The 26,084-nt window shown below is 44.2% G+C and overlaps 1 protein-coding gene and 1 long non-coding RNA gene across 2 annotated transcripts in view; both read left to right on the top strand.

Moving 5' to 3' along the window:
* The first annotated feature begins 3,684 nt into the window (after positions 1-3,684).
* LOC116665045 lies at positions 3,685-15,318 on the top strand. Its single transcript, XR_004321633.1, has 4 exons — positions 3,685-3,916; positions 4,150-4,282; positions 13,260-13,331; positions 15,092-15,318. It is a non-coding gene; the product is annotated as an uncharacterized LOC116665045 (long non-coding RNA).
* Positions 15,319-18,083: 2,765 nt separating this feature from the next.
* LAMB1 (laminin subunit beta 1) overlaps positions 18,084-26,084 on the top strand; it is a 67,083-nt gene continuing 59,082 nt past the window's right edge. Inside the window, 5 exon segments of the mRNA XM_032484231.1 lie at positions 18,084-18,242; positions 18,375-18,497; positions 19,602-19,777; positions 22,367-22,502; positions 25,560-25,633. Of these exon segments, the coding sequence (XP_032340122.1) occupies positions 18,461-18,497; positions 19,602-19,777; positions 22,367-22,502; positions 25,560-25,633 (423 nt within the window). The 5' untranslated portion in view covers positions 18,084-18,242; positions 18,375-18,460.

Genomic DNA, 26,084 nt, shown 5'->3' with positions numbered 1-26,084 from the left:
CTCAAAACAGATGCATTTAAAAATTCAACAAAGAGGCTTTAGGATGACACACAAATAGGAAATTTCTTAAAATGGAGGTTATGAAGGAGAATTGTGGTTTCCCTGGCAATCCTGAAGAATAAAATGAAACTTTTCTAAAGGAAGGACCACCGCGGAATTGTCTCTCGAAATATGTGATGTTCCCTGTATCCAACACTGAGACTTCTGGAAGCCTGCACCAGCAAACAGCACACGGAATGAACCAAAGTCGAAGAACATAGCTATCACAAACTATGATTGTTCACTCCACTGCAGGGGGAGAGCACACTCCAGCTTTCCCACTAGGGTACTGACTTTCGACTTTGCACAAATGATTTTACAAAAGTGTGGTTATTGGTTTGCAATAGCTACGTTCGATAGTTCTGCCTTTTTCAGGGGGCAGACTGTGCAAGTAATAGGCAAGAGAATGTGGAAAGGGTTAAAGAGACAAGAGTTTGTCCTCTGACTGAGGCTGTTGAGTTCCGGAGAGACAGAAAATTCCCCGGCCACGGCCACGAGGAAAGCAAGTGATCTGGGGAATCGTTTGCAAGGGCATGATAAACCCATCGTCCCTGTGCGCCTCCAGGGACTGCAGTTTGATGAGTTTAGGCAGTGTGTGATGTACTTTGGAAAAACTGCAATTAAAAAGTGGTTATGCTTTCTAAGCTTTGGTGTTGAAAATAATAAGCTTTGGTTATCTTTTTAAAAATGTACATGTGTGAAAAAATCTCATTCTGCAGTAGCGTCAGATAAATCGTCTTAACTTCTGTTCCTTGCTGTATCAGTTGTTCAAGATGTGACCGAGGCCAAGATTCAGTGAAACAGTCTCTCTTATACATTGCAAAGTAACTTGGCAATGGATAGTGAGATCTATCGTAAGACCGCTTAAACCTGTATATTAAGAAAATAATCTTAAACATGGAGGACCTTGTTGTTTGTCTATTTTTTTTTAATGTAGTAGTATGTATCTGTGAATCCCAGACTCCCAGTTTAGCCTCCTACCCCTGCCGGCCCCACCTATCAGGTAGCCATGAGTTTGTTTTCTATGTCTGTGAGTCTGTTTCTGTTTTGTAAATAAGACTGTAACCCTCCTACACTGTTGGTGGGAATGTAGTTTGGTGCAGCCATTATGGAAAACAGTATGGAGAGTCCTTAAAATACTAAAACTAGAGTTACTGTATGATCCAGTAATCCCACTCTTGGGCATATAACTGGAGAAAACTCTAATTTGAAAAGACACTTGCACCCCAATGTTCATAGCAGCACTATTTACAATAACCAAGACATGAAAACAACCTAAATGTCCATTGACTGATGACTGGATAAAGAAGATGCGGGTGTGTGTGTGTGTGTGTGTGTGTGTGTGTGTGTGTATACACACACATACATATACACACACAAATACTACTCAGCCAGAAAATAAAATAATAAAATACATCTCCCTTTCTCTTCCACAGATAAAGTTTGCACCATTATGCAGCAACATGGATGGACCTAGAGATTGTCATACTAAGTGAAGTAAGTCAAAGACAAATATTATGTAATATCACTTATGTGTGGAATCTTGAAAAAATAATAACACATCATAATACATTCTTCATCCCATCTTTTCTTCTAAAACAAGAACAAGTGTTTCCACCAAACATAATGCTTCATTCACTCAGCCGTCTGAAAGCACATCCACCCTGTCTTCAGGGGAACCAGCCCAAGGTCCCAGCACTCAGTGCATCCAGCTCTAAGACCAGGTCTCCAGCTGCACTCCGCTCCTTTTCCCCTTCTGTTAACAAGTCTCCCCTGATGTACCGAACTCATAATCAAAACAGTACAATTCACTACCAACATGCACCAAGTATGGAATAGTTGGGCGGGGAAAAGGGAATAAAAAAGTTAAATATATTTTGTAATGAAAAATATAAGTACATATAAAGCATCACATATTGAGAAACACAGATTAAGTTTGCAGACTTCCTTTCTGCAACACCTCAAGGAGCTCCAGCTGGGGTTTATGATCTTTCTTTACTACTCATTCCACGTCCTGTCTTCGGCAAGCACCTCTTTGCCAGGTAGAGTTACTCAAACCTTCCTGAGGATTCTAAGCCTTGAAAGGTCCTGCACATATGGGGCAGACTGCTCCTACGTTATATTTTCCCCTTGGACATGGCAGGACTAAAGTCTAAACCCCAGCCACACCCCTCCCAGCTGCCACTGTGTACCAGCAGCTCCGTGTCCCTTTAAGAATCAAGATCCATTATGCCACTTAAAATTATAATCTCCCACCCCCTATTTTTTGGCCTGTGTCCTTTAGCATGAGGAACCTGAAAAACTAGCAATTGGTATGTATTCCGACTCAGTGGAACAACTGCTGTGTCATGAAGTTAAAAAACATACATAGAGACAAGAGCCCAAAGTCGTAGGTACAGGGAGTAAAATGTCGCCTGTGAGTATTTGGCGATAATTGTGAGCAGCAGCACACGTATCTCCACTCTTGGTTTTAGATCTGTAGGATCCTTCACCAGCTTTCATGGTAGAAAGCATGGCTCTGTCTTCCATCTAAGAAAGAGAATTTGATGTAAGTAGCCAAAAACAAGACAAATTAAATAAATGAGAGTGTGTAAAGCACCTACACGTGTTAGTCAACCAAGACTATGATTAGAAGATACCTTTTAACTCTTCCTATAAAATACTTCCATGCATCAACATGCATACATTTCCTTTGCCTCTATTTTAATTATTCCTGTTATTTCCTGAATTTGAGTTGAGTGAATGCTGAGTCAACTACCCAGCGCTGGGCAATCTGTCGAGGTTTATGAGAGACCAACAGAGAGAAGTCTAGACTGAATTCTGATATCTCAGAGCAGAGGTTGAAGAAGGGCAGGAGCCAGGCGCCAAGGTCACTGGGAATAGTGACCAGGAGAGTAGAGGCTGAGACAGGAAGATTCGATAGCGGGGGGGTGGGAGGGGGGCGGGCAGAGAGGGCTTAAGACACCGAATGCGAATAGGGAAGGCAGAGCAAGATGGTGCAGCGAGCCAGGCGGGTCACAAGGGATGCGGGTGGGCCAGTAAGTGTGGGGAAACCCTGTTACCAGAGACTGGGTAGAAACATTTGCAGCTCATCTATGAGTTCATTATGCAGATCAGGGACATCATTAGGACAGTCATTATGAAGATCAAGAAACAAGTAACTATGAGGTAGCTGCAGTTGTTCATTTAGGAAACAATTCTATGTCTTCTCCTAAATTAGAAGCCAGTCCCAGGAGAAGGGCTGCTCAGGGCTGGTGGGGGGTGGGCTGAGCAAAATTAGCCAAAGCACCTGGGGGCTAAAATGAAGTGAGGGAAAACCCAAAGTAGATCCTGGCGAGAACAAACGAGCCTGGTGGGGAACAGGCTAGAAATTGCTCTTTGACGTCCCACTTCTTTCTTTAGGTGGTAGAGCGCCTCCCGGGTTTCACCAGGCGCGGGGCTGCCTCCTTAGTCTGTTTCTCAGCCTCCCTTGCAGTTCAGTGGGACCGTGTGACTAGATTCTGACCAGTAGGACGTTAGTGAGCGTGTTGTGTGCAACTTCAAAGGCACAAGCTTAAAGGAAGCCGTCCTCCTCTGTGGTAGACAGATTAATGCCCCCTCTAAAGGCATCCACAGCCGAATCTCCATAACCTGCTGAGTATATTCTATTACGTGGCAAAGAGCAATGAGGGTTACAGGTGGGATTAAGGTACCAATCTAGAAATCAGCTGACCTTGACAGGCCAATGTGCCTGGATTACCCAGGTGGGCCCAGTGGAACCACGAACTCTCATAAACGTGGAAGGCGGCAGCGAAAGGGAGAGACGCCAGCGGGAGGAGCTCCGGCGTGGGTGTTGGCGGCTTTGAAGCTGGAGGAGCAGGACCCTGAAGCAAAGCAGGTAAGTGGGCCCTAGAAGCTGGTAGAAGTCAAGGAAAGGGATTCTCCTCCACTGGTTCCAGGAAAGAACACAACCGTGCAGCTCCTTGATTTTAGCCCGATGAGACCTGGGGTGGGGCTTCCAACCTGCGGAACTGTGAGGTAAAGCCTTGTTGTTTTAAGCCCCCGTGTTCGTGGTGTTTGGTTGTAGCAGCAGAAGGCAATGCGTATGCCTTTCATTTGTATTTTTCCCAGTCATTTGGGCCAGAATACGGTGAGCGAGACGTAACCATGGAGATGAGGATAACGCTGGTGAAGTAACAGGACCAGTCAGGGTCCCAGCAGGAGACAAGGACGTGAATTGAGACCGTTCAGTAAGGACTGTCCGGTAAGGAACTGTTTACCAAGATGGGGACAGGGTGGAGGAAAGCCATCAAGCATCAGGCAGGGCTCTCACCGCCCTCGGCGGGGTGAGAGGAGAGGGTAGAAACCACACACTGAGGACGGAGTGTGTAGGAGGGGCCCTCAGCAGGACCTGTGACCCTTGGGGGACAGATGCAGCCAACTCTGCCAGCCCTGCAGGCGGTCTTGGGGCATAAACGCTCTGCTGTCACACTCCTGCCCATGTCCCATCTCTGGCTAGTGCTTCCCATTAGCTAAATCAAGGGAGAAGATTAATGTGACCAGGTAGATCAGCCTCCCAGGGCACAGAGGAGGGGCAGCACCATCTGGAGAGGCCCAATGACCTTGGGGATTAGAGCTGTCTAGGCCTGCCTCCCCTGCGCTGTTTGCCAGCTTGAACTTGTACGTGATAGAAAAGCAAGCCCCTCCTATTCATGTTACTGTGACTTTGGCCTCTTAAAGCAGCTGAACCAACTTCCTTATTAGTACCTCTGGGATGCTAAGGGGACTCCAGCCCATCTCCGGCAGCTACAACAGGCCCCTCTCTGCCCCACATGATGGGGTCAGCGAACCAAGAGTCCAGTGACAAGTTCAAATCCTGGTTTCTCCCCTACAACCCCCAAAGTGATTCACAACCTCTCTGAATCTCAAGTCCTCATTTCCTTCAGCTGTTCAATGCCAGCAATTATACCTGGCCTACCCTCCCGGGTCACAGCCAGCTCACGTGAAAGGGCTTTGAGAAGAGTGGGTATTACGAAAATCCTTTAAAACATGCTTATTATCACATTGTATGTGTTACACCTGCATTTCCCTCCTGTAGCACTGCCCTCCTTGAAATCCCAATTATCTCCACCCAACCTCACCTTCCCTTAAGGGAAGCTTCACTTTACCCTGAAGGTCTCTGTTTAGCCTAGCTCAAAGCCCTTTCTCTGACGTTGCTCTTACGAAGCTCTCTTACGTTGCCAATTGGCTAAGATACTTTATCTAACCAGATAGTAAGTTCCAGGAAGACCTAGAGTATGTCTTCAGCCACTTCTGTGTCCTATATAGAACTTGGCACAGCGCAGAGCCCTCTAAACACTTGCTCACTTACATATTAGTTCCATAAATTGACTAAATTGCAGGCGACTCGGGTAGTCCTTGGACCACTGTTGAATTAGACATTTCTCAACCAGGAATATGAAACCAGCTCACCATATGATTCAACTCTCTAAAAATGTATCTGAGGACAATTCCAATCTTTAATATGTGGAGGGGAAAAAAATGTCACATGGGAATAGAATACAAAGCCCAAAGAATCCTCTCCCCCATCACTCCCATGCTCAGTAACAGACCACACTCTAGAGCAGCTAGTAAAAATCCTCTCTGTGGAAACTCTTCCCCTACCCAGTCAAGCTCACACAACCCTCCACTCTTGTGTTCCTTCCTCTTGCCTCTCAAATCTAGTCTCTTCTCTTTGCTCTTGGTCACTCTGGCTTTTCCTCTGCCCCGTTTGTTCACAAGGCTGTTAGTATTTTCCAAGTCACACGGCCATCAATTAGGGTGAGCCTCTCCCCCGTGAAGGTCCTGGTTCAGACAGGCAGCAACAGTAGTGTACAGGCTGAGCTCATTGAGCCGGGGTCAAGGACAGCCTCTACTTTCCATTCAGTTAGGCTTTGTCTAGAAAAAGTGATGAGTTCATAACTCACTAAGGGACACATTTGAAAACATAATTTTATAAATACTCAATATATAGACGTATTTACATATACTTAAGATGTACGCAAAATTTATATAAATGCAACTAGAATTTGTAGGATTCTCAGGAATCCTTAGTGATTAAGCAAATTAGTTTAATCAAACCCTCCTGTGTACAAACTCCTGCACATACATGCCCATTCTCCTTCCTGCCCTGGCCAGCCCCCATCTCCCTAAGTGCTGCTATGGACTTTGAAAAAATTTTTTTCTTTATGCTTCTAACTAAAAATTCTGGGGGACAGGGTAGAGCTCAGTGGTAGAGCACGTGCTTGGCATGCAGGAGGTCCTGGGTTCAATCCCTAGTGCCTCCATTAAGGGGGAAAAAATTTAAAATTTTAAAAAGTTCTTTCCCAGCCCTGACTGTTGCTTCAGAAAAGTGAAGAATTTTAAAACTTTGACCACATTTCTCACAGGCTTTTTCCCTTATAAGCTTTAAGGCTTTTAGTAAAGAGCTGCCTGCTTGTAATTTACCAGGAGACCATCGCTGTCCTCCTTTCCTGTTTTCTCTCTCATGAGAGTAAAAGGAGCATTTTTTTTTTTTTCTGTCCAAAATAAAGCAGCCTAAGCAGAATTTCTCGAAACACCTACTCATCCATCAGCACCTAGCCTTTTCTTTCCTGGGGAATAACTTGAACCTACATGTACTCATTAACTTGACTCACCACAGCTCTGAGTGGCCGTGCTAAAGGGTTCTGCTGCTCTAGCAGCGTGCCTCTGCCTGAGCAGCCTGCCAGCTGAGTGAGCTTTATTACACAAAGCAACTTACCACAATTGATATTAAACATACTCATCAGAACATAGAGGGTTTTTGAACAGAGATGAAAGTGTTCTCTTCATGGTCATGGAATTGGTGATTTTTTTTTTTAAACAGTAAAGTGTTTGGGTAGTGATATCCAACACCGTTCCACAGGCAACCAGAGTTCTTAAGTGCTAGGGAGGCGAGGGAGAGGCGGTTGGTTGCGTTTTCTGTTACATTCACCAGTGGTAATAGATTAGGAATGACATTTCAGAGTGCTCTCTAGTCATCCCAATGTGGCACCAAGAATTAAAATCTAATCTTGAGTCCTGGTAACTTCCTTGCAGTGAAGACTTTGAAATATTGAGCCCACAAAATGCTCAGTTAATAGAATAAAATAAACAGTAAAACCTACCAGGGGAAGATACTGCCTCTGATGGGAAGAGACAAGATGACAATCAGAAGTGCTAGCCTGTCTCTGGACCTCTCACACATTCTGTGCTCCCTGATGCTGCCTCTTGCTCAGGAAAAGGTTTAAGAAATCCAAAATGCAAGAGACTTAAAGAATTCCCTAGTCCCATTCCCTCATTTTCTGAGGAGGACTGAGATGAACTTACCCAAGGAGACCGCGCAAAAATGCCCAGGTTGGTGCTAAGGGAAATAGATCCTTTCACCCCCTTTCCAGACAACTTGCTCTTTTAAGTGGTCTTAGGCTCTATTTAATGGACCATGAAGTACAGCAGGACATTTTCTTAAACTGGACTAGCCCGTCTCTGTATGTAAGTGGCTTGTCTTAGAATATTCATTTTAAAACAAATGAATTTTTTTACAGAACAAACTCACAGACATAGAAAACACATACAGTTACGGGGGGGGAGGGGGTGGGAAGGGATAAACTGGGAGTTTGAGATTTGTAGATACTAATATATATAAAATAGATAAACAAGCTCATACTGTATAGCACAGGGAGCTATATTTAATATCTTGTAGCTTACGGGGGAAAAATATGAAAATTAATCTACGTATATCCACGTATGACTGAAGCATTGTGCTTGACTCCAGAAATTGACACAGCATTGTAAACTATATCTCAACTTAAAAGAAGTTAAGTATTTTTAATGTTAGTACTTCATAGAAAGTCCTGCTTGAAAGAAAACAAAGGTCAGAGTCGCTAACCAAATAGGAATACTTTATCCTTAATGTTAGTGAACAAAAATGTGTACTCGTTTTGGACTGGTGTGTCTTTTGAGAATAGCCAATTACATGAGCATGTATTTGTCGTTGTTAAAGGCACTCAATTCAGTTATTTTCATTCCTCAACTTTCCATGTGGTTTTAAAAAAAAAAAAGGACTACAATGTAACTTGTAAGTAATAAGGTTAGACCTGATTTTAGATATGAAGTTTTATATCAAATTTATTATAATATATATTTAATAAATTCATTTGGTTATGTAAGAAAAGAGAATAAACCTTATTACTAACAGAAATACTTGGTTGGAAGCATTAGTTCTCCATGGTAGAAACATTTCTAGGACTCTAATAATAACCAAACAGCCATCCAGATTATTACCTCTCTTAAAGTCAGTATCTAAATTAGTCCGGGTTTTTTTTTTTTTTTCCTTGATTCTCAGTGAATTGACCCTATTAAAGGTATCACCATACTGTGAACTTTCTAGAAAGGAGTAGAAGTTAAATGGAGCCTGGAAATCTAGCAACCAAACTGTAGTGTCTGAGGAATTCCAGGGATTCGTACCATGGGAAGAAGCTCCAATCCTGGAGAAGCTGTACAAACATTTCATATCAAAGGATAAGCATTTGGGATCTTTATGACCTCAGGTTTAGCTCTGTGTTGGCCATGACTGCATTATGACTCATCTAGGGAAGGCAAAATATGAATGGGAAAAATCAAATATTCAGGATGAAAGAAACAATCGCTTTCCTTTGGAAAGAGGGGCTCAAACATTTCTTACAAATCAATGTAAAGAAGTCTATTTATTTAGATAGCTGTCTTAAAATTTTTTGAAGTATGATTTACAATGCTGTGTTTAGTTTCTAGTGTACAGCAAAGTGATTCAGTTATACATATATTTTTTTCATTATAGGCTGTTATAGGGTAGTGAATACAGTTCCCTGTGCTATACCATAGGACCTTGTTGATCTATTTTATATATAGTAGTTTGCATATATGATATATTTTGGAGGCGGAAGTAAGTTAATTTTTTTAGAGGAGGTACTGGGGATTGAACCCACGACCTTGTACACGCTAAGCATGTGCCCTACCACTGAGCTATACCCTCCCCTCAGATGTGTTTTTTCTTTTTAAAATCCCAGTTCTGTTCAACCCTTCAGACCACCATCATACATGCTATACAGCAGATGGAGAAAAATGTGTATATACTAAATTTTCTCAACTGAAATCTTACAACCTACTCTGGGAGGCATATTAATACACAGACAATTTTAAAGATTTAAGCATTTACATAAACACATTCCTCTAAGAAAAAAAAAATCAGTTTTCAACAGAACAACAGCTTACCATATTTTGATTAGAACATAGAAGCCAAGGAAATGGTTAAAAAGCTAATCATGGAGGGGATGGTAATAGCTCAGTGGTAGAGCACATGCTCAGCATGCACAAGGTCCTGGGTTCAATCCCCAGCACCTCCATTTAAAAAAACAAATTCAGTCACTGCTCAGTAATCCTCATGCAGGTTTACACTCTGCACATTACGGGACAGAGCAAGTTTATTTATATTGAGTTACACTGTAAATTTATTGACACTTCTGTCCAAATCACAGCAAACTGCTCGCTTTTTTATATTTCCAATGGAATAAAATTAAATGTACTATGTGCTCTTTTAAAGTACTAATGGGTGTTGAGTATGACTCATTCTGGCTAAAGAACTACCTGTGAATGATTTCTCCCCAGAAAGCCCGCTGGGCATGGTGCCAGGCACTTACTGAGAGAATGCATGCAGTAAATACCCGAGGAGGTCTGTGCTCAGCGCTGGGGAAGGCAGGATGCTCTCAGAGAACTTGGAATTTAGTGCACACAAAATATGTTAATAGACCAACCATTTATTTCATGCATACTCATTTGCACACCCGCAGTGTTCTCTGTGCCATGCTGGCGTTGGGGCTATGGCAGTGAGTGAGAGAGAGGACGTGTGTGGCCTCATGCGTGGCTCATCTGTTCTAGAACAATCTAGAAAGACCTGCAATAAGCTCATGTCCTAGTATTGTACCTGGGCAGTGGAATTGAGAAGATTCCACATGTGAAGTAGCATCAGAGGTGGATTTTGAACACAAGTGAAAGCTGGCTTGGCAGAGAAGAGGGAGAAAGCATTGCAGGTAGAAGGACCTGGATGAGCCACAGAACAGGGCTTGGAGGATGGTGAGCATATTGAAGTTAGAGCTTAGCGGGGGTGGGATGCTGATAGGCTGAGAATGCAGCGAGGAGGTTATGTAGGGGCCAGATTACAAGGAGCCTGCGCACGTGCTTAGGCATCTGAACTTTGTACCCCTTTCACAGATAAGGAAATGGGCACACAGAGAAGTGATGGACATGGTCCCAATTTGTTAACAGCTCTGTAATGTCATTCAGTAAATCCATTAGTGACAAGAAATAATTTTAATTCTATAGGTCTTTGAATTTACATTTCAAGAGAAGAACCCAGACTTAGTCAACAGATATAGCATACTTGACTCAAAGTATAACATCTTATACTTGCAAAAGAGACTGTTTTAATTGAAGTATAGTCGGTTTACAACATTGTGTTAATTTCTGGTGTACAGAATAGTGATTCAGTTGTACATGTTCATTTTTATATTCTTATTATGGGCTATTACAAGATATTGAATATAGTTCCCTGTGCTGTACCGTAGGACCTTGTTTGTCTATTATATATATATACTATATATATATATAGTAGTTAGTATCTGCATATCCTAAACTCCCAATTTATCCCTCCAGCCTTTTCCCCATGGTAACCATAAGTTTGTTTTCTATGTCTATGAGTCTTTCTGTCTTGTAAATAAGTTCATTATCATTTTCAAAGATTCCATATGTGTGGTATCATATATTTGTCTTTCTCTGTCTGACTTACTTCATTTAGTATGATCTCTAGGTCCATTCATGTTGCTGAAAATGGCATTATTTCCTTTTTTGTGGATGATAAGTATGGCTGTGTGTGTGTATACACTACAACTTCTTTATCCAGTCATCTGTCCATGGACATTTAGGTTGCTTCCATGTCTTGTCTATTGTAAATAGTGCTGCTGTGAACATTGGGGTGCACGTATCTTTTCTAATTGGAGTTTCCTCTGGATATACGCCCAGCAGTGGGATTGCTGGATCATAAAGTAAGTCTATTTTCAGTTTTTAAAGAAATATACATACTGTTTTCCATAATGGCTTCACCAAACTACATTCCCACCAACAGTGTAGGAGGGTTCCCTTTTCTCCACACCTTCTACAGCGTAAGTCATTTGTGGACTTTTTAACAAAAAAGACTTTTGATTAGATTTTTTGTCGTTCTTAATTAAACCAGTTATAGACACACATTTTCTTACTAAAAAAAAAAAAAAATAAGACATTACAAATGACGGAGAAGTTCCCTTTAACTCACATCCCAAAATTCTCTCTGAAATTTCCTTCACGTTACCCACTAATACCCATTTGCTCTGTCTCCTAGAACTTTGTCCTTGTCAATTCATGTATATATGTTTACAGAAATAGAGAATTGTAATGTTCTTCCCTCACCTTAGACTTGAACCCTTGTTGATCTTTACCAGTAGTGCCTACATCCAAGACCACTCTGGCCTCCTCTAAATGTAGAATACACACCATTAGTGCATAGTTGTGCTTGGCACACAATAAATGCTCAAGAAATCTTAAAGAACAACTGATGCATGTCGCTGCTAAGGCTTAAGGTCATAGTCAGTCAGATGGTGGGGTTCCCAAAGTCAAAGGTCAGCCAATTAGTGGGGATTATCCCCACCTGGATTAAAAGGTCCTCTGAGTAGATGACTCCGTTGTCAGCTCCATATTCCACAATTTCCAAACAGGGTCACTGAGAGACCATTCCATCCTGCAGGTTGATAGCATTTATTAGCCTTGTGGAAAAGGGCAAACACATCCTATAACTTCTCTGCTTGGCAAGCATCCCATTATGTGAAGCAGCACCCAAGCCTGGAGTGAGACCTAGTGCTGACTTGTTTCTGATGTGATCAAAACGCAGCCACTCAGCTCTGGGTGGGCCGGCCTGCATAAATCTGATTAGCAGCCTTGGCAGCAGCTGCGGTAAAATAAATGCTCTTTCCAGAAGAGCAGGCTTACTCCTTTAGAGGAGCTGCAGTTGGAACGTTAATGCTTCTAGAAAGCCAAGGGTGGGGGCAATGAGGCAGGACCACTGCTCGGGGAGTGGGGCTGGCTTTTACTAGCATTTCCATCACTTCTGAAATGTGCTCAGAGCAGAGAGCTCCTCTTTCTTTGGTAGAAATTCTGGGTTGAGAATTAGGATCTTTGCCTAGTCCTAACCATGAATATTAGCCATGAAATGTGGACCATTTAACTTGCTGATGAAATTCCATTTCCTGGATCACCCTATGTAATAATTAACAACCCAGAACTATGAGATAGGTTTGCAGCCAGAGAGTAGACTAGTTTATCACTTCAAGCCTTTGGTACAGAGATATTTTCTGAACCTTGCTAGGTTTAAAAATAAAGGTTAAATAAGAAGGGCTTTTCCATTCAACAAGCATTTCCTAAGGACCCACTGTGTGCCAGGGATGGGACTAGAAACCCGTGGGGAGATGTAGCAGGGACTTCAGAGGCTTATAAGGAGCTAAAGTTGACTTTTCAAATGGAGAAGGAATCGAGTTTAAAAAAGAGAAAAGGAGGATTTAGAAGTTAAATAACTGAAACACAGGAACTCCTTTTCTCCTCCTCTGGCAAGTGCTGAATTTCAACATCGTTAAGCTGAGGGAAGTAACACCACCAGCTGAAATAAATACTTCAAAATAATCCTTAAAATACAATTTTAGGTAGATTGCTATAAGCAAAAGCGATGGATTGACTTTAATGAAGGAAAATTTTTCTAAAAGTTAATAACCATCAACCACTAAGTGTTAGCTGCCTACTCAATTTGACATACATGATTTTTCAATAAAGATTTGTTACTGTTATTTTTTTAATTGAGGTATAGTCGATTTACAGTGTTAATTTCTGGTGTACAGCAGAGTGTTATATATATTCCTTTTCATACTTGCTTTCATTATAGGCCATTACAAGGTATTGAATATAGTTCCCTGTGCTGATTTTTCGACACATTTTTTTTAAAAAAGCAGTCAATACATATCATATTTTAGATGCTAATGTGTTTTGTCCAAGTGTCTGATACAAAATATCTTAAATATTTCTGTAGTAAATAGTCATTTCTTAAAACTTCCAAGTACACAAATAAAAGTGTTTGAATATAAATATTATAGGTGACAGAAGCTGATCAGAGAAACAAGCCAAAACCTTTACTTTGGAAGGCCTTAAATCTTCTCTGTGAATTGGTAAGTACTTGTGTTTTTTAAGTTCTTACTGCCCGTCTTTAGGTAGAGCAGTTATGAATTAAGGTAAAGGTAGAAATATGCCAGAAAAATGAAACTTCGGCTCATGAATAATATTCAAGTCTTACAATGTTTAATTGACTACATTTAAGTTAATCCTACTGTGACTCTGATTTTAAAAAAAATTTAAAAGCTTTCCTGAGGCTCTCCAGGCTTACCACCTCAGCCATTAATCTCTCCTACTCATTTTTAAATGAGGTTAGCAACCAGATGCTAAAATCCACAAACAGAGAATAAACAGTGAACTGAGAGAACTTGCCCCATTTAGAGTTGTTTCTATGGCATTCCTGTTAAATATGGATAACAAATATAAACAAAAAAACTTTGCAATTCATGGGCACAGATAGGGAGGCATGTTGTTTCTACCCTCCTCTCACTGGATGTAAACCATCATCTTGCTGCTCTGTTGCGAGATGAAGTGCAGTGGGTGTGCAGCCTTGCAGAAAACCTGTAAAAAGCCTGTGAGGCCTTCTTACCCCTATTTTAGTGACTACCTTAGCACACTCAAACTTGGGGATTCTCTCACTTCTGACATTTCTTTTGAGATATTTAAGAACAGACAGATTTTACTATTTTTAAGACAGTATTGATAAAGACCTGCCTGAACCAATCAGGATAAACTAGTTATTTGCAGTTAAAACAAAAAGAAAAACCTCCCAGATCTCGGGCTAAAAACAACAAAGGTTTATAACTCTATTCAACTACATAGCCAGAAAAAAATGTATTGGCTAAAGCAGTACCTGCTGCCTTCAGGCATAGCTGGATCAAGGCAGTCTTGAAGGATTTGCCCTATTGCTTCCCTTGGTTCTGCTTTCCTCTATGTTGGCCCCAGTCTCCAGCAGCCTCTACCAGCTCCAGGCTGACATCCATATAATTCTAAGTCCAGGGAGAAGGAGGATTTCTTCTCTCCCAGGAAAATCCCCGTGATGCCCACAAAAATTCCAGAAGTCACCCTAACTGGAAAATTTGAGTTGCATACTCATCCCTGAACCAATTACTGGGAAGAGGGAGATGGAAAGGCACTGATCAGCCTGGAGCCCGTAGAGGGATGAGGCCCCATCCAATGAGGTGGGCTGACTGTGCGAAAGGACTGGTCACCTCAAATCTAGGTGGAGGGACGTTAGTGCAAGCCCGCACAGCAGTTTCTGTTGTGTGGTCTGAGACTTAGAATGTCGGACTCAGGCCCTGATGGTTTCATGTTATATGACTGGTGACAGTAAGGACCCCTCTGTGCTCTCTTAATGGTTATGAGTGAAGTTTATTCAATTATATTATTAATGCAACAAGTAGATACTGAGTATATACAATACCCCAGAAACTCTGCCACCTTATAGGAATACAAATTCCACTAAAATACAGTCTTTGCCCTCAAAGAGCTTCTGAGAGGCAAGGACATTTAACACAAAACTACGAATTACTGTCCTACATACTCATTTAAAAAGTACTGTGACATTTGTCCTGAAGTTTACTGGTCATTGAACTTTTCTAGATGAATTCCGAATGTCACAAAGCACACTGAAATCTAATTTTCAAAACTTAGTATTTTTCAGGAGAACAATGTTAACGTAAACAGCCAGGTTTTAGGACCTAAAGATCAAAGTCTAAAATGTGACTTCCTTGTTTCACTGTCAACCCAGGATTTAAAATGAGACACACAGGTGATCTTGAGAGCAGTTCTTGGTTTTGTTTTTGTTTTTTCCAAGCAAAAAATAATGCCTCAGGGAGATGATTGTCACACACTCTTTGAGAAGATACAGCCAACAATTTGCAGTCCCATCTGCCGCTCAGAACGCTGTAGGACTCTCTAGGGAAGACTGACTTATGCTGAAGGAGGTGGCGCCCGGTAGGTACCGGTGGGGGACGGGAGGCTCCTGTCAGCAGGAGTGAAGAGTGAACCAGCTTCCCTAACAAAAGTGAGTCGTTCCTCCTAAACTGGTAACATCTTCAGACGTCAGAGGAAGTTATATGAAATAGAACAGCAAGGAAAAATCTGTTCATGAGTGAAATTTGCAAGGATCCCTAACATGAACGCAAGTCTGGTGGTGATAGTCTTCTGTCTTTGACCGGAGATTTGTTAGGTGAAAGTAGACATTTAAGATAGAAGAAACTTTTCAAAGCATGGAGAATAGTCTTTATTTTCAGCCAAGAAACATTTCTTGAGCACATAAGATGTGCCCCATGTCACATTAGACAATGTTTAGACACAAAGGAATGTTACACAACACTGGTCCCTGTCTCACTGTCTGTTGGGGAGATAAGGGCACAAACAAATAGTTAGAGCATTAGGTCACTGATGCTGTGACAGGCTTTTACAAGGTGCTGGTGGACAGAGTCGGGTGGAGAAGGAGGGAGACGTCTTGTTTAAGTGGAGGCTTCAAAGATGCATGGTAGCTCACTAAGTTGATGAGGTCAAGGAGGGGCCACGTAGCAGAAAGAAAAGGGAAGTAGAAAAAGTCTGTTATGTGTCGGGGACTTCAGGAGATTTAACGTGGGCAGAGGGAAACCACTAAAGCCTTTTGAACAAAAGACTCATATAATCAAAGCTGTGCCTCTGAAAAATCCTTCTGGCAATGTGCTGGAGGGTTAGACTGGAGAAGGGAAGGGTTTGGAAATAGATTCACCAGTCTGGAGGCTCCTGCGGGCTTTCAGACCAGACATGAGGAGAGACTGAACTAAGGGCAATGAGGTTGGAGCGATGGGGCCATGATAGCTAGTTGCTAGTAAGTAGAAAGGACAGGACTTGAGGAGGCAATAGTCAGTGCAGACTATCCTTTCAAGAACTTGGGCGATGAAGTCAAAGGGAGGAAAGGAATAGAGAGTGTGCAGAATAAAGCTTTTTTTTTCCCCCTTAAGATGGGAGAATTGAGCAGGTATGTGTGTGAGAGCATTGTTCTCAGGAGGTAAGAGAAGGGGATGTCTTCCAGGACAGGAGTACAAAAGATAAAGGTGGCATGGAGACAGACAAATCCTTAGATGGAGTGGTAGAAGGTGAGTGTTAAACAGACTCCTCCTCTGCACATACACGGGCAAAACCAAAATGGCTAATTTTCTCAATGGTGGTGCCGTTACTGAGACTGAAGAGGTCAGCAGAGCAGCGGGGCTTTAGAAGATTATTGAAGGTAAGGCCTTGCACTCTAAGAAAGGAGACTGACCAGGGACAGATCCAACTGCCATATAGCAGGAAGGCCTCAGCTGCTGTGAGAACAGAGGCCAGTCTCCAAAAGAGGCAGAGCTGAATGATGCTTGAGATCTGTATGGCTGAAAAAATGTTAACAAGCAACTTTGGACCAGGGTATCAAAAGTTCCACAAATGGGCAAGATGGTGACCTGTGAATATTTGTTTGCAATTAAGTTCTGAAGACTATCACAGCATTGGACTCTCACAGCAGCACCCTCCTTTCTTAGGGTTGCCCCGCCTGCCCCAAGCACCCCAAGTCTCCGAGTCTGTGCAGGTTTGGTGAATAATTAATGTCTCACCAAGACCTGAGGCCCCTGCCTCCCTCAGTGGAAAAGATGTAGATAAACTCAAAAAGCAGCTTACTCTATGGTCTAATGATTAATCTTCCCTGGGCCCTGTTTCATTGCAGCTAAGTTAAAAGCTGACCAACTGGACACTTAAACCCTTCTCCCTGGGTGATTAATTACAAAACAAAACCTTCCTGACTGGAGGAACAACTAACTCTACTCTCTCGTGGGGGAGTGGAGGTGGTGGGTAAGGGCAGTTTTGCCGGGAGAACCAAAAGATGAAGCTTTGAGTCCACCAACTGCTAAGGCAGCAGAATTGGGCTAATTCACAGAAAAGTTGATAGAGACCCACCACCAGCCTCTGCCCTCTCCAACCCTCAGGAGCTGGGTGAGCATAAATTAACCCCTTATTTAACCAGTCAGGTCACCCACAGTGCTGCTGGAGACCCGTCGCTAGAGGCTCTCTGGCCCACCTCACCGTTTGTACACTGCGGAGTTCCTGTCTAGAATTTGCAAGGTTGTGCTTTGTGCAGATGGTGTGGATGTGAGTCTCACCAGAGACCTCCAGCTTCGTGGCTGAGACAACTCTTAAGGTGAGAAGGGAAAGGTGTCACTAACAATAGTGTCGTTCGAGAAATTACCTGAATTCGAGCCATTGTCTGGATATGGGGGGAAATACAGGCTTTAAAAACAGACGGGAACACAGTGATGCCCTAGCCACCTGTGGGCAGGGACTCCAGGCACATCCCAAGTTGGTGCACAAAGGCAGCGTCGGGAAGAACACTTCGCTTCCTCCGAATGAAGGCGTCACAGGTGCCGCGCCCAGCCGGGGCTCAGCAATACCGGGGGCTTGGCTTCTTGGGAACAAACCTGACAGATCAACCCTCTTTCTAAAGGGTTAACTCGTCTTCTCCGTGAGCTCCGTGCGGGAGTTTGCAGCCTTGGGCACCTTTTTGTGACTCACTCTTTACAAATGTAAATGCACGAGCTCGCGGGAGGTCTGGACCAGCCCCCTCGCCCGCCCGGAGACCTGAACACCTACCTCCGAGACCAGCCCCAACGCCTCCCGTCCCCCGCGCATCGCTCGGGACGCGCGCCCGGCGGCGGCCCCGCACGCAGCAGTCCAGCGCTGGGAACAGGAAGGGCCACTACCCCGCCGCGTCCGCAGAGGCGGCCTTAAAACAAAAGAGGCTGCAGGGGGGAGGTGGGACCTGGACCTCACCCCCTCCCCGCCAAGTTGGGGCCGCCCGCTGCCCGCCCCCTCCGCCCGGCTGCCCGTGTGCGCATGAGCAGAGGCGCCTCCCTCGGTTCCTCCCAGGGCGAAACTTTCTAATTCCCTTCTTTGGGCTCGGGGGCTGCCAGGCGCCGGGAGAGTACTCGCCCCGCCGGGTGAGCAGAACAAAGTGGCGGTGCGATTTTTCCCTCCCCACTCTCCCACCCGCCGCTTCCGTGGGAGCGGCAGGAAATGCGAGGGCCCCTTTCCTCTCTGAACATTTGCCTTTTTTCTCTCCACCTCTCCAGAAAGGAAGACGGGGGAAAAAGAGCCGGGGGCTCGGTGGCTGTGCCCTCCCCTCCTCTGCCGTGTCTTCTCTGCTACGGGGACGGACATGGGGCGGCTCCAGGTGTTCGCGTTCAGTTTCTTAGGTAATTTCGGGGAAACGGTGCCCTGAAGGGGGTGGGATTGGGCGAGGGGGAAGAAAACCCGAGGCGTCGGACTCAGATTCGAGGGAGCCTGGGGGATGGGGAGGGGGACCTGGTGGAAATTCTGCACTGGGATTAATCGCCAGCGCCCTCGGTTGTGGCCGAAGACTGCGCGCGAGGATCGCCGTGGACCACATCCTGGGGGGCTGTGCCCAGAGCTCCGGGTGCTCCCGCAGCCGCCGCCCGGGGCTTTGCACCTTCGGCCTCCTGTTCTCGGTGGATCTCTCCATTGCGGGGGGTCAGATTTCATGGGGCGACGGCTCGCCCTCCGCCGTGGAGGGCTCTCTGGCAGCCTATTTCCCAGGAAAGTGCCTAAGCTGAGCGAAGGCTTCGTCCTGGGAACAGATTGGAACCATGTGGCTTTAATTAACCATCACTGTTTGCCCCCGGATGGCGCCAGAAACAGCTGGACCGGGAGCTTCCCTGGAATGACGAATCGTTGAAGCCAGTCCAAAGCCGCAGGGACTGTCCACTCGCCCCTCGCTCGGGAAAGTGGCGTCTCCCGCGAACCCCACTACTCCCTACCCCTACCCCGCAAAGCGCCTGCGACCTCCAGGCGTGCACGCGCACACACATTAATGCGCCCCCAGGCTCACAGATTTCCGCGCGCACACTCGCACTGTCACACTGAGGATGCACAGGCTGCTGCGTGCACGCGGGTTCACAAGACATACACACGCAAGCGTGTGTGCGGCTTTTGGCCACCTGCCTCCCTCCCTGTGCCCAGTTCCAGGCAAATCGAAGTGGCTGGTCTGCACTTTGGTGATTTTGGTGGCCGGAGCTGCTTCTCAGGGCAGATAAGGGTGGGCGCAAGTGTGGGTGGTTTTCCCTGGAGTGATGCTGTCGGCTGTTGGACAAACCTGATGTATCTGTGCTGCTTTCTGAACCCTCCTCTCCATGTCCTTGCCTCCCTCATGTCTCCATTGTGTCTCTTCTGTGTATTGTGCTTTTTTTTTCTAAATCGAATCTGCCCTGGCTCCTGCTTATTCCTTCTGTTGGGGTCCGCTCCCTACTTGTTCCCTACCCGGTTGCGTGCCCCTTCCACAGCCCTGTGCGGAGCCCGACTGAGCGCCCAAGAACCCGAGTTTAGCTACGGTTGCGCGGAGGGCAGCTGCTATCCGGCCACAGGCGACCTTCTCATCGGCCGAGCACAGAAGCTCTCAGTGACCTCGACATGCGGGCTGCACAAGCCGGAGCCCTACTGTATCGTCAGCCACCTCCAGGTGAGGGCGGAGAGAAGGCTCCAGGCTCTGCGTGCGCCTCCTCCAGTCCAGACCTAAGGGGAAGGCCCAGGGGACCTCGCATCCTCCCAGCTCTCCAGATAGGAAGCGCGGCAGCCAGGGAGTCCGGGATTAAGCTGGTAGTTCACTCTCTTGCCCCATCTCAGTTTGCACAGTTGCATCCGCCGAACATTTCCTGCCGCCACCGCCGCCGACACGGTCAGAATTGAAAGGCAGGGCTGCAGACAGACCTGGCCCCTGCCGGGTGCCCTGACCCAGGGCTTCCAAAAGTCCCATGTCTCGTTTTGTTTTGTTTAATCTTTTCTCTTTGGAAATGTGTATAAAAGGTGGTTTATACTCTTCTTCTTTATATACTGAGTAGCAATCTTGGGTTTTTCCCCATCTTTCCTTGGATAAAGGATGTTCCAGCACTGATGCCTTGCAAGGTCACTGCAATTACTGATCCTGCTTTTCTCTCATTTGGTGCCGTTCCCATCTACCTCCATTAGATACCAGGATCAGATGCTCTCTTCAAAGTGCCCTGGTTGCCATGGTACCCCGATAGCAGAGGACCAAAATGAAATTTCAGAGTGTTCCGTTTCTGCAGGTAGACCCAAATCTTAGATTTCGAAGGTCCCGTTTTTAATAAAACTAATTTTAAAAGGCACAAAGCACGAACTACCCAGAATCAGAATCCCTTTCCTTGATTTTTAAAAAAGGAAACTGGTATTTCTGGCCTCTGAAGCAAGCCTAAGGGATGAGGCTCCCGTGCATAGTAAGTTCCAAGACATTTGCTCTGACTTTGCTGCCTACACCCACCTGTGTATCTGCCCTTTAGGAGTGGGACAGAATGTTGTGTGGTTTGCACCCAGAAGCCTTAAAATTGAGTCACTTTTATTGAGCAGAAAGAGCCCATTATGAAACCCGATAAATTAAACCAAAGGAATGCGGTAAAGTGGATTCCACTCATTTGCTTCCAGGTTTACACAGAGATGTCTAGACTGCTTCCTCCTGATTAGATGCAAAGCTATAATTAAACTTTTTTTTAAGTTCTGGTAATTGTTCTCCAGTCGTAGTTTCCTTGACTACCAGTTAATGAAGGCAGTTTGTTACCTTTTCTAATATTAGTGTTTAAATTTTACCTAAAATGTTACACTAACATTTACCTCAGAGGCCAGAACATCCTGTGAATGCATCGCCAGATCCTGAAACCAGCTTTGACCAGAATGAGAATTGGACTATGTATCTTAAAAGCAAGTAGAGCCAGACTCTGGTTTATATAATGAACCTTGAAATGGTGGAGCGCTCTTCACAGATAGCAGAGCCTCAGAAAGGGCTGGGCAGGTACCTCTCACAAAGATTTAACAGGTGTGAAAACTGAGGCAGGATGCGTAAGTGTTTTGTCCAGCACCCCATTGCATCCCTGACTTCTGGCCTCTATTTCTAGTTAGTACATCTTGCCAGTCTCTAAATCCTTGGGGAGGAAGGTGATAACTTGTAGCTAGCTAAGTAAATACAGATGTAAAAGTACAGTAAGTTGACACTGCCCTTCTAAGGATAGCGCTCTTACATAAATGTTGTTCGCAAGATGTATGTGAGTTTCTGTAGATTCAGTCTCAGTGTCACTTTCATACTTGAGAATAATATGCATTTCAGAAAATGTAGGTAGAGAGCAAAGCTTCGTGTAGAAAAGGGGACTGCTAAGTGATGCTGTTTAAGATTCACCACGATGGAGTGCAAGGAGGGCTCTTTAACTTTCCTGGCCAACTGCCAGGGTGCTGGGACCCCCATTTTAGGGCGAATGAAAATGAGAAGAGAGAAGTTCAAAGCTACTCTAAAACCTGAAGTGTATATCTTAATTCCAGTTCAGATCCAGTTGGGCATTCTTTGAATTGGTCCCAATTCACAGAGCTCCCAGCACCGCAGGACAGCCTGGTGCCCCCTTCCCGAAATTCTGAGCAGTTTGTAGGACAGCCTGCTTGCCTCCACACTGACTCACTGCTTGGGCAGAGTAGAAGCTAAGAAATCTTGCTCTGTGGTTCCCAAAGCTTTTTTTTTTTTTTTTTTTTACATTTTTTTATTGAATTATAGTCATTTTACAATGTTGTGTTAAATTCCAGTGTAGAGCCAAAGCTTCTTAAATACTTCTGCCTAATACTTGGTTTCTGCCTTCTATAGGTTTTAGAAAATCAGGCCAATTGAATTGTTAGTTTTTTCCTTTCATTTTCAGTTTGCTTTATGTCAGCAGAAATTCTCTAACACCTCCTCTGCATTTTACTTTAAGAGAAAGCTTCTCTAGCAGCTCATTGAGATTAAGGCTTAAGCCTAGAAGTTTTATTTTGATTAAATTAATAGCTTGTGGAAACAATGCCTTCTTTCACTTCGACCTTGAATTTGCAAGAGCAGAGGAAATTTTCAGGAGTATTTCATACTCAGTAAGTTAAAAAGTGAAAGGCATAGATTATGTCATTTAAGTAATTTTGGCACATTCATTTTTCTTGAAGCAAGTAAGTTTGATTTTTGTTTTGGGAGCTTGATTTTTGGTGTGTATATGATTACTTCCTAGACTCATGAAAGTAACTTTGCTTTCAGGAGGACAAAAAATGCTTCATATGCAATTCACAAGACCCTTACCATGAAACCCTCAATCCTGACAGTCATCTCATTGAAAATGTGGTTACTACATTTGCTCCAAACCGCCTTAAGATTTGGTGGCAATCGGAAAACGGTACGTGGTTGGTGTGGGAACAAGTTCCGCGGAGTGACTGGTCACTTGGAAGGAGGGTTCTTGGGTGTTTGTAATTACGATTGGTTTCTCTATCCTGGAATTATGGTCTTTGACAGATTTACTGCCCGAAGCACTAACTTCTCTTGTTAAAATCTGATCCTTCTTCCCAAAGCATGCACTTCCTGTAAGAAAGCAGTTTTTCATGCTCGACCAAAGGAGTATTTCGTAGTCTTCATCCTGAGGGGGGCTTTAGGGAGTGCGGGCATGTGCTGGGGGCTGTCTGGGGAGGGCGTGGGAAAGCCCTGCCCTATCTCAAGCTCTTCTTCCACGAACCATAGCATCTTTCAGTTTTGATCAACCCTAAAGGAAAGGGCAGAATCAGCGCCCACCACCACTACCACCTTCCTTCCATCTGGAGAACATTTAATAATTGTACTATGAATACACATTCAATGTAATTCTTTAGACTCTGTCATGACGGATAATGACCCCAAGTTGATTTTCCCAGTGAGTGGGTGAATCCAACCCTTTTTCCTTTCTTTGCCTTTTGGGTTTTGGTTTCATAAGTTCATCAAACAGGATGTTGCTGCTGTGGTGAAACTAAGGCCAGATTCGTTCTGCATTTGTTCCAAACTTGGATGCTGAAATTTGGAGACTAAAGGTAGAGTTATTGTGCTTGTTAGCTAACAATGTACCGTAAGGTCTTTTTTAAAAAGCATTTATGAGAAAAGGTTCTCAGAGAAGTAAGGCTTAGTCTGGCCAGAGAAAGCGTGGGCACTACTGGACCCTTTTATTATAAGCCCTCCACCCAGGAAGCTTTTGGATGCTTGTGGTCACTTGTTCTGTAGCGAGGAACTCCCTTAATAGATATTTTTGTCATCAATTATGAAGTCACACATGGTTCCTAGAAGACTGCTGGCTTCTGGAGGGTGTTGATTATTCATTGGCCTTGGGACTCCACTGGCGATCAACTTGATTGAGGTAGTCTGGGCTTCAGAGGGCGCGTATCCATTAGAGCCTTGTTATTTCTCCTAGGAGGGCTTCTTGGTTGATAGTTCAGTATCAAAGAGAAGGTTCTGTAAACCTGCACTTGAATCACAGAGGACTTCTGAAGGAGCATAGAGTGGACACTGAGAGTTAGTGTCCACGTCCTTCTAGTGGGACAGAAAGACAATTCCAAGAAGGAAGGAGCTGATAGACAGTAAACTAGTTTATCATGTGCTAGAGTTCTAGAGGCGGGTTTGTCTTGGTTACATAAAGAGTCAGTCAGTTTCTATAACTTTGAATTTGTGGGGGCAAGAGAGTCCAAATGCCAGAAAAAAGGGACTTTCAGATGGAGGGGCGTGAGTGCTCTGTCACTGTGTCACAAGAGATTAGATGAGATTAGGCTGATGGAACTTAGTCTCTGGAAAGCCAGACCCATTGTTACTGTGCCCTGTCATCTCTCTGTCATCTGATCGTTCACAGTTGAAGACTTTCTTTATGAAAGTGGTTTTTTGCTATTTTCTGTGTGTTCTGTCCAAGTTGAGCTGAGCGCAATGATGTTAAATTGTCAGTGTTGAGGCGCAGAAATGGGCTTGAGATACGCAGCTACTTTAACTTGCCCTTCATAACGCTCTTCCTCGGTTTGACAAATCAAATACGCTGTATAAGAATCGTCTTGTTTCTTTTCTCCGTGGATTTTTCTTTCCGTATTTAAAACAAACAAACAAACAAACAGTGTTGCTTTATCAGGTCAGAAATCTAAAATGGAATGTGTTTTAAAGTCCACATGGCCACATACATTCTTACGTTACCGAACTGGTCCTAGGCTTGCTCGTGCTTTACATTATTTTGTTATCTCTTTATTTTAAACAAACAGGGCAGGTTTTTAAAAGCCTGAGAAAAGAGAGAAATATAGTTGCTTAGGTAACTTTTCACTCAGAAAGAACAGTCCAGCATGGGCTGGTAATATGGTCCTTTGTAACAAGTCAGATAAGACTGGTCAGTATGATTATAGTGTTTGGCTTTAGCATTCCAACTAACTCATATCCGTTCCACTGACCGCCTTCCCCCATCCCCCACCCCCACCCCCAATTGACCTGGCAGTTTTCCAGTGGGAGAGTTTTTCAAAAGTCCTACTGATTTCCTGAAAGTACACCAGCCTGTGACATAATTCATCCTGACACATTCCTGTCTTCCTGCATGTTAAGACTTCTTAGGCTTCGGGAGGTGGACCCCAAAAGCTCTCTCAAGCACTGGAAACAGGGAAGGGTCTCCTTTACCAAACAGGCAGGCTCGAGGGCCCCGGGGATTGGGGAGGAGGTAAGCTTTCCGCCTCTGGAATTCCAGTGGCCTTTTTAGCCTGTTAACGTGGGACGATCGACCCCCAGGGCATAGTGCAGAGGCCCATCTGTTTGTTCAGGCTTTCCCCTGAAAGGGAAGATGTTAGCATTTGTTCTGGGCCGGTTTGTTTACTTGACCCATTCTTTGTCTCTTTGGCATTACTTCTTGACTGTGGAAATGCATCCAAAGGTTTCTCCAACAGGGATCAGTTTTTCTAAATTGGAGTGTAATTAACATAGGTGGTGGACTCGGATTTGTTTTCTTGGCTGCATAGAAAAAAAGGAGTATTTGTGTTTCTACTGGAAAAGGACCACATCCCTGTGCCTCAGACTCCAAGCTGAACCCCTACTGTGCACAGGAAGCGCCCCCTCTTGTTTCCCCTTTGAGAGTCCCTCAGCTTAGAGGGTTGGGAACACTTCATTTTTTTCCTAAGCAAAAGATGTCTTTCTGAACAGCAACGAAAGATTTTCTGCCAAGTGTCTTGTTCCAGGGAGCAGATTCAATACGTTGAACTCCAGAATGATTTGTGGACCATTGATTTTGCTATGTGCGTTATCCCCTCAATCAAGTCGGGGGTTTATTGTTGTGTTATCTTCAGCTCCAGCTTAAGATAGACCTCAGAGAGAATTTCTATGAGGAGCATAAAAGATAGTTTAAGAAAATGGTCTCAATTGTTCACAGATGTTCCTGTTGACGGTTTCCTTTTCTTTTCTTTTTTTTAATCTCCTATAGGCGTGGAAAATGTAACAATCCAACTGGATTTGGAAGCCGAATTCCATTTCACTCATCTCATCATGACCTTCAAGGTAAGGAATCCATAACTGTCTCACAGATGAGAACACTGGGTCATTCCCCTTTCAGAATGGTCGACTTTTGTGAGTTCACCTAAATGGGAACTTAAACATGATTGTTGTTATAAATTGGGATATTTGAGCAGTTTTTAATCATAGGCGTGATTAAGTCCGCTTAACACTCTATATCTCCATGGCAATAAGTAGAGAGAGCCACTGTTTTAAGGTGATTCGACTGTAAACTTTTCATTAGAAATTTTTCATTTCCCCACGGAGAGAGGCAGCTTTGACTCGCTCCCAAACCACAATAAAACATCTGGCGAGTAAGTCCCCGGCACCTCATGTGGTTGTGTTACTGCTGAGTTTGGTGACTGACGAGGAAGTGTGTTATCATTAGTTTTCAAGGTTTTGCAAAATTTGTGGGAAACTTTTTACGGTTCCTTAAGAAATGTGCCTGCCTCCTTAA

Source organism: Camelus ferus, chromosome 7 (assembly GCF_009834535.1).
Source record: "Camelus ferus isolate YT-003-E chromosome 7, BCGSAC_Cfer_1.0, whole genome shotgun sequence".
NCBI classification, from domain to species: Eukaryota; Metazoa; Chordata; class Mammalia; order Artiodactyla; family Camelidae; genus Camelus; species Camelus ferus.
Note: the sequence above shows the minus strand (reverse complement) of the source record. Positions and strands in the feature narration are given on the sequence as shown.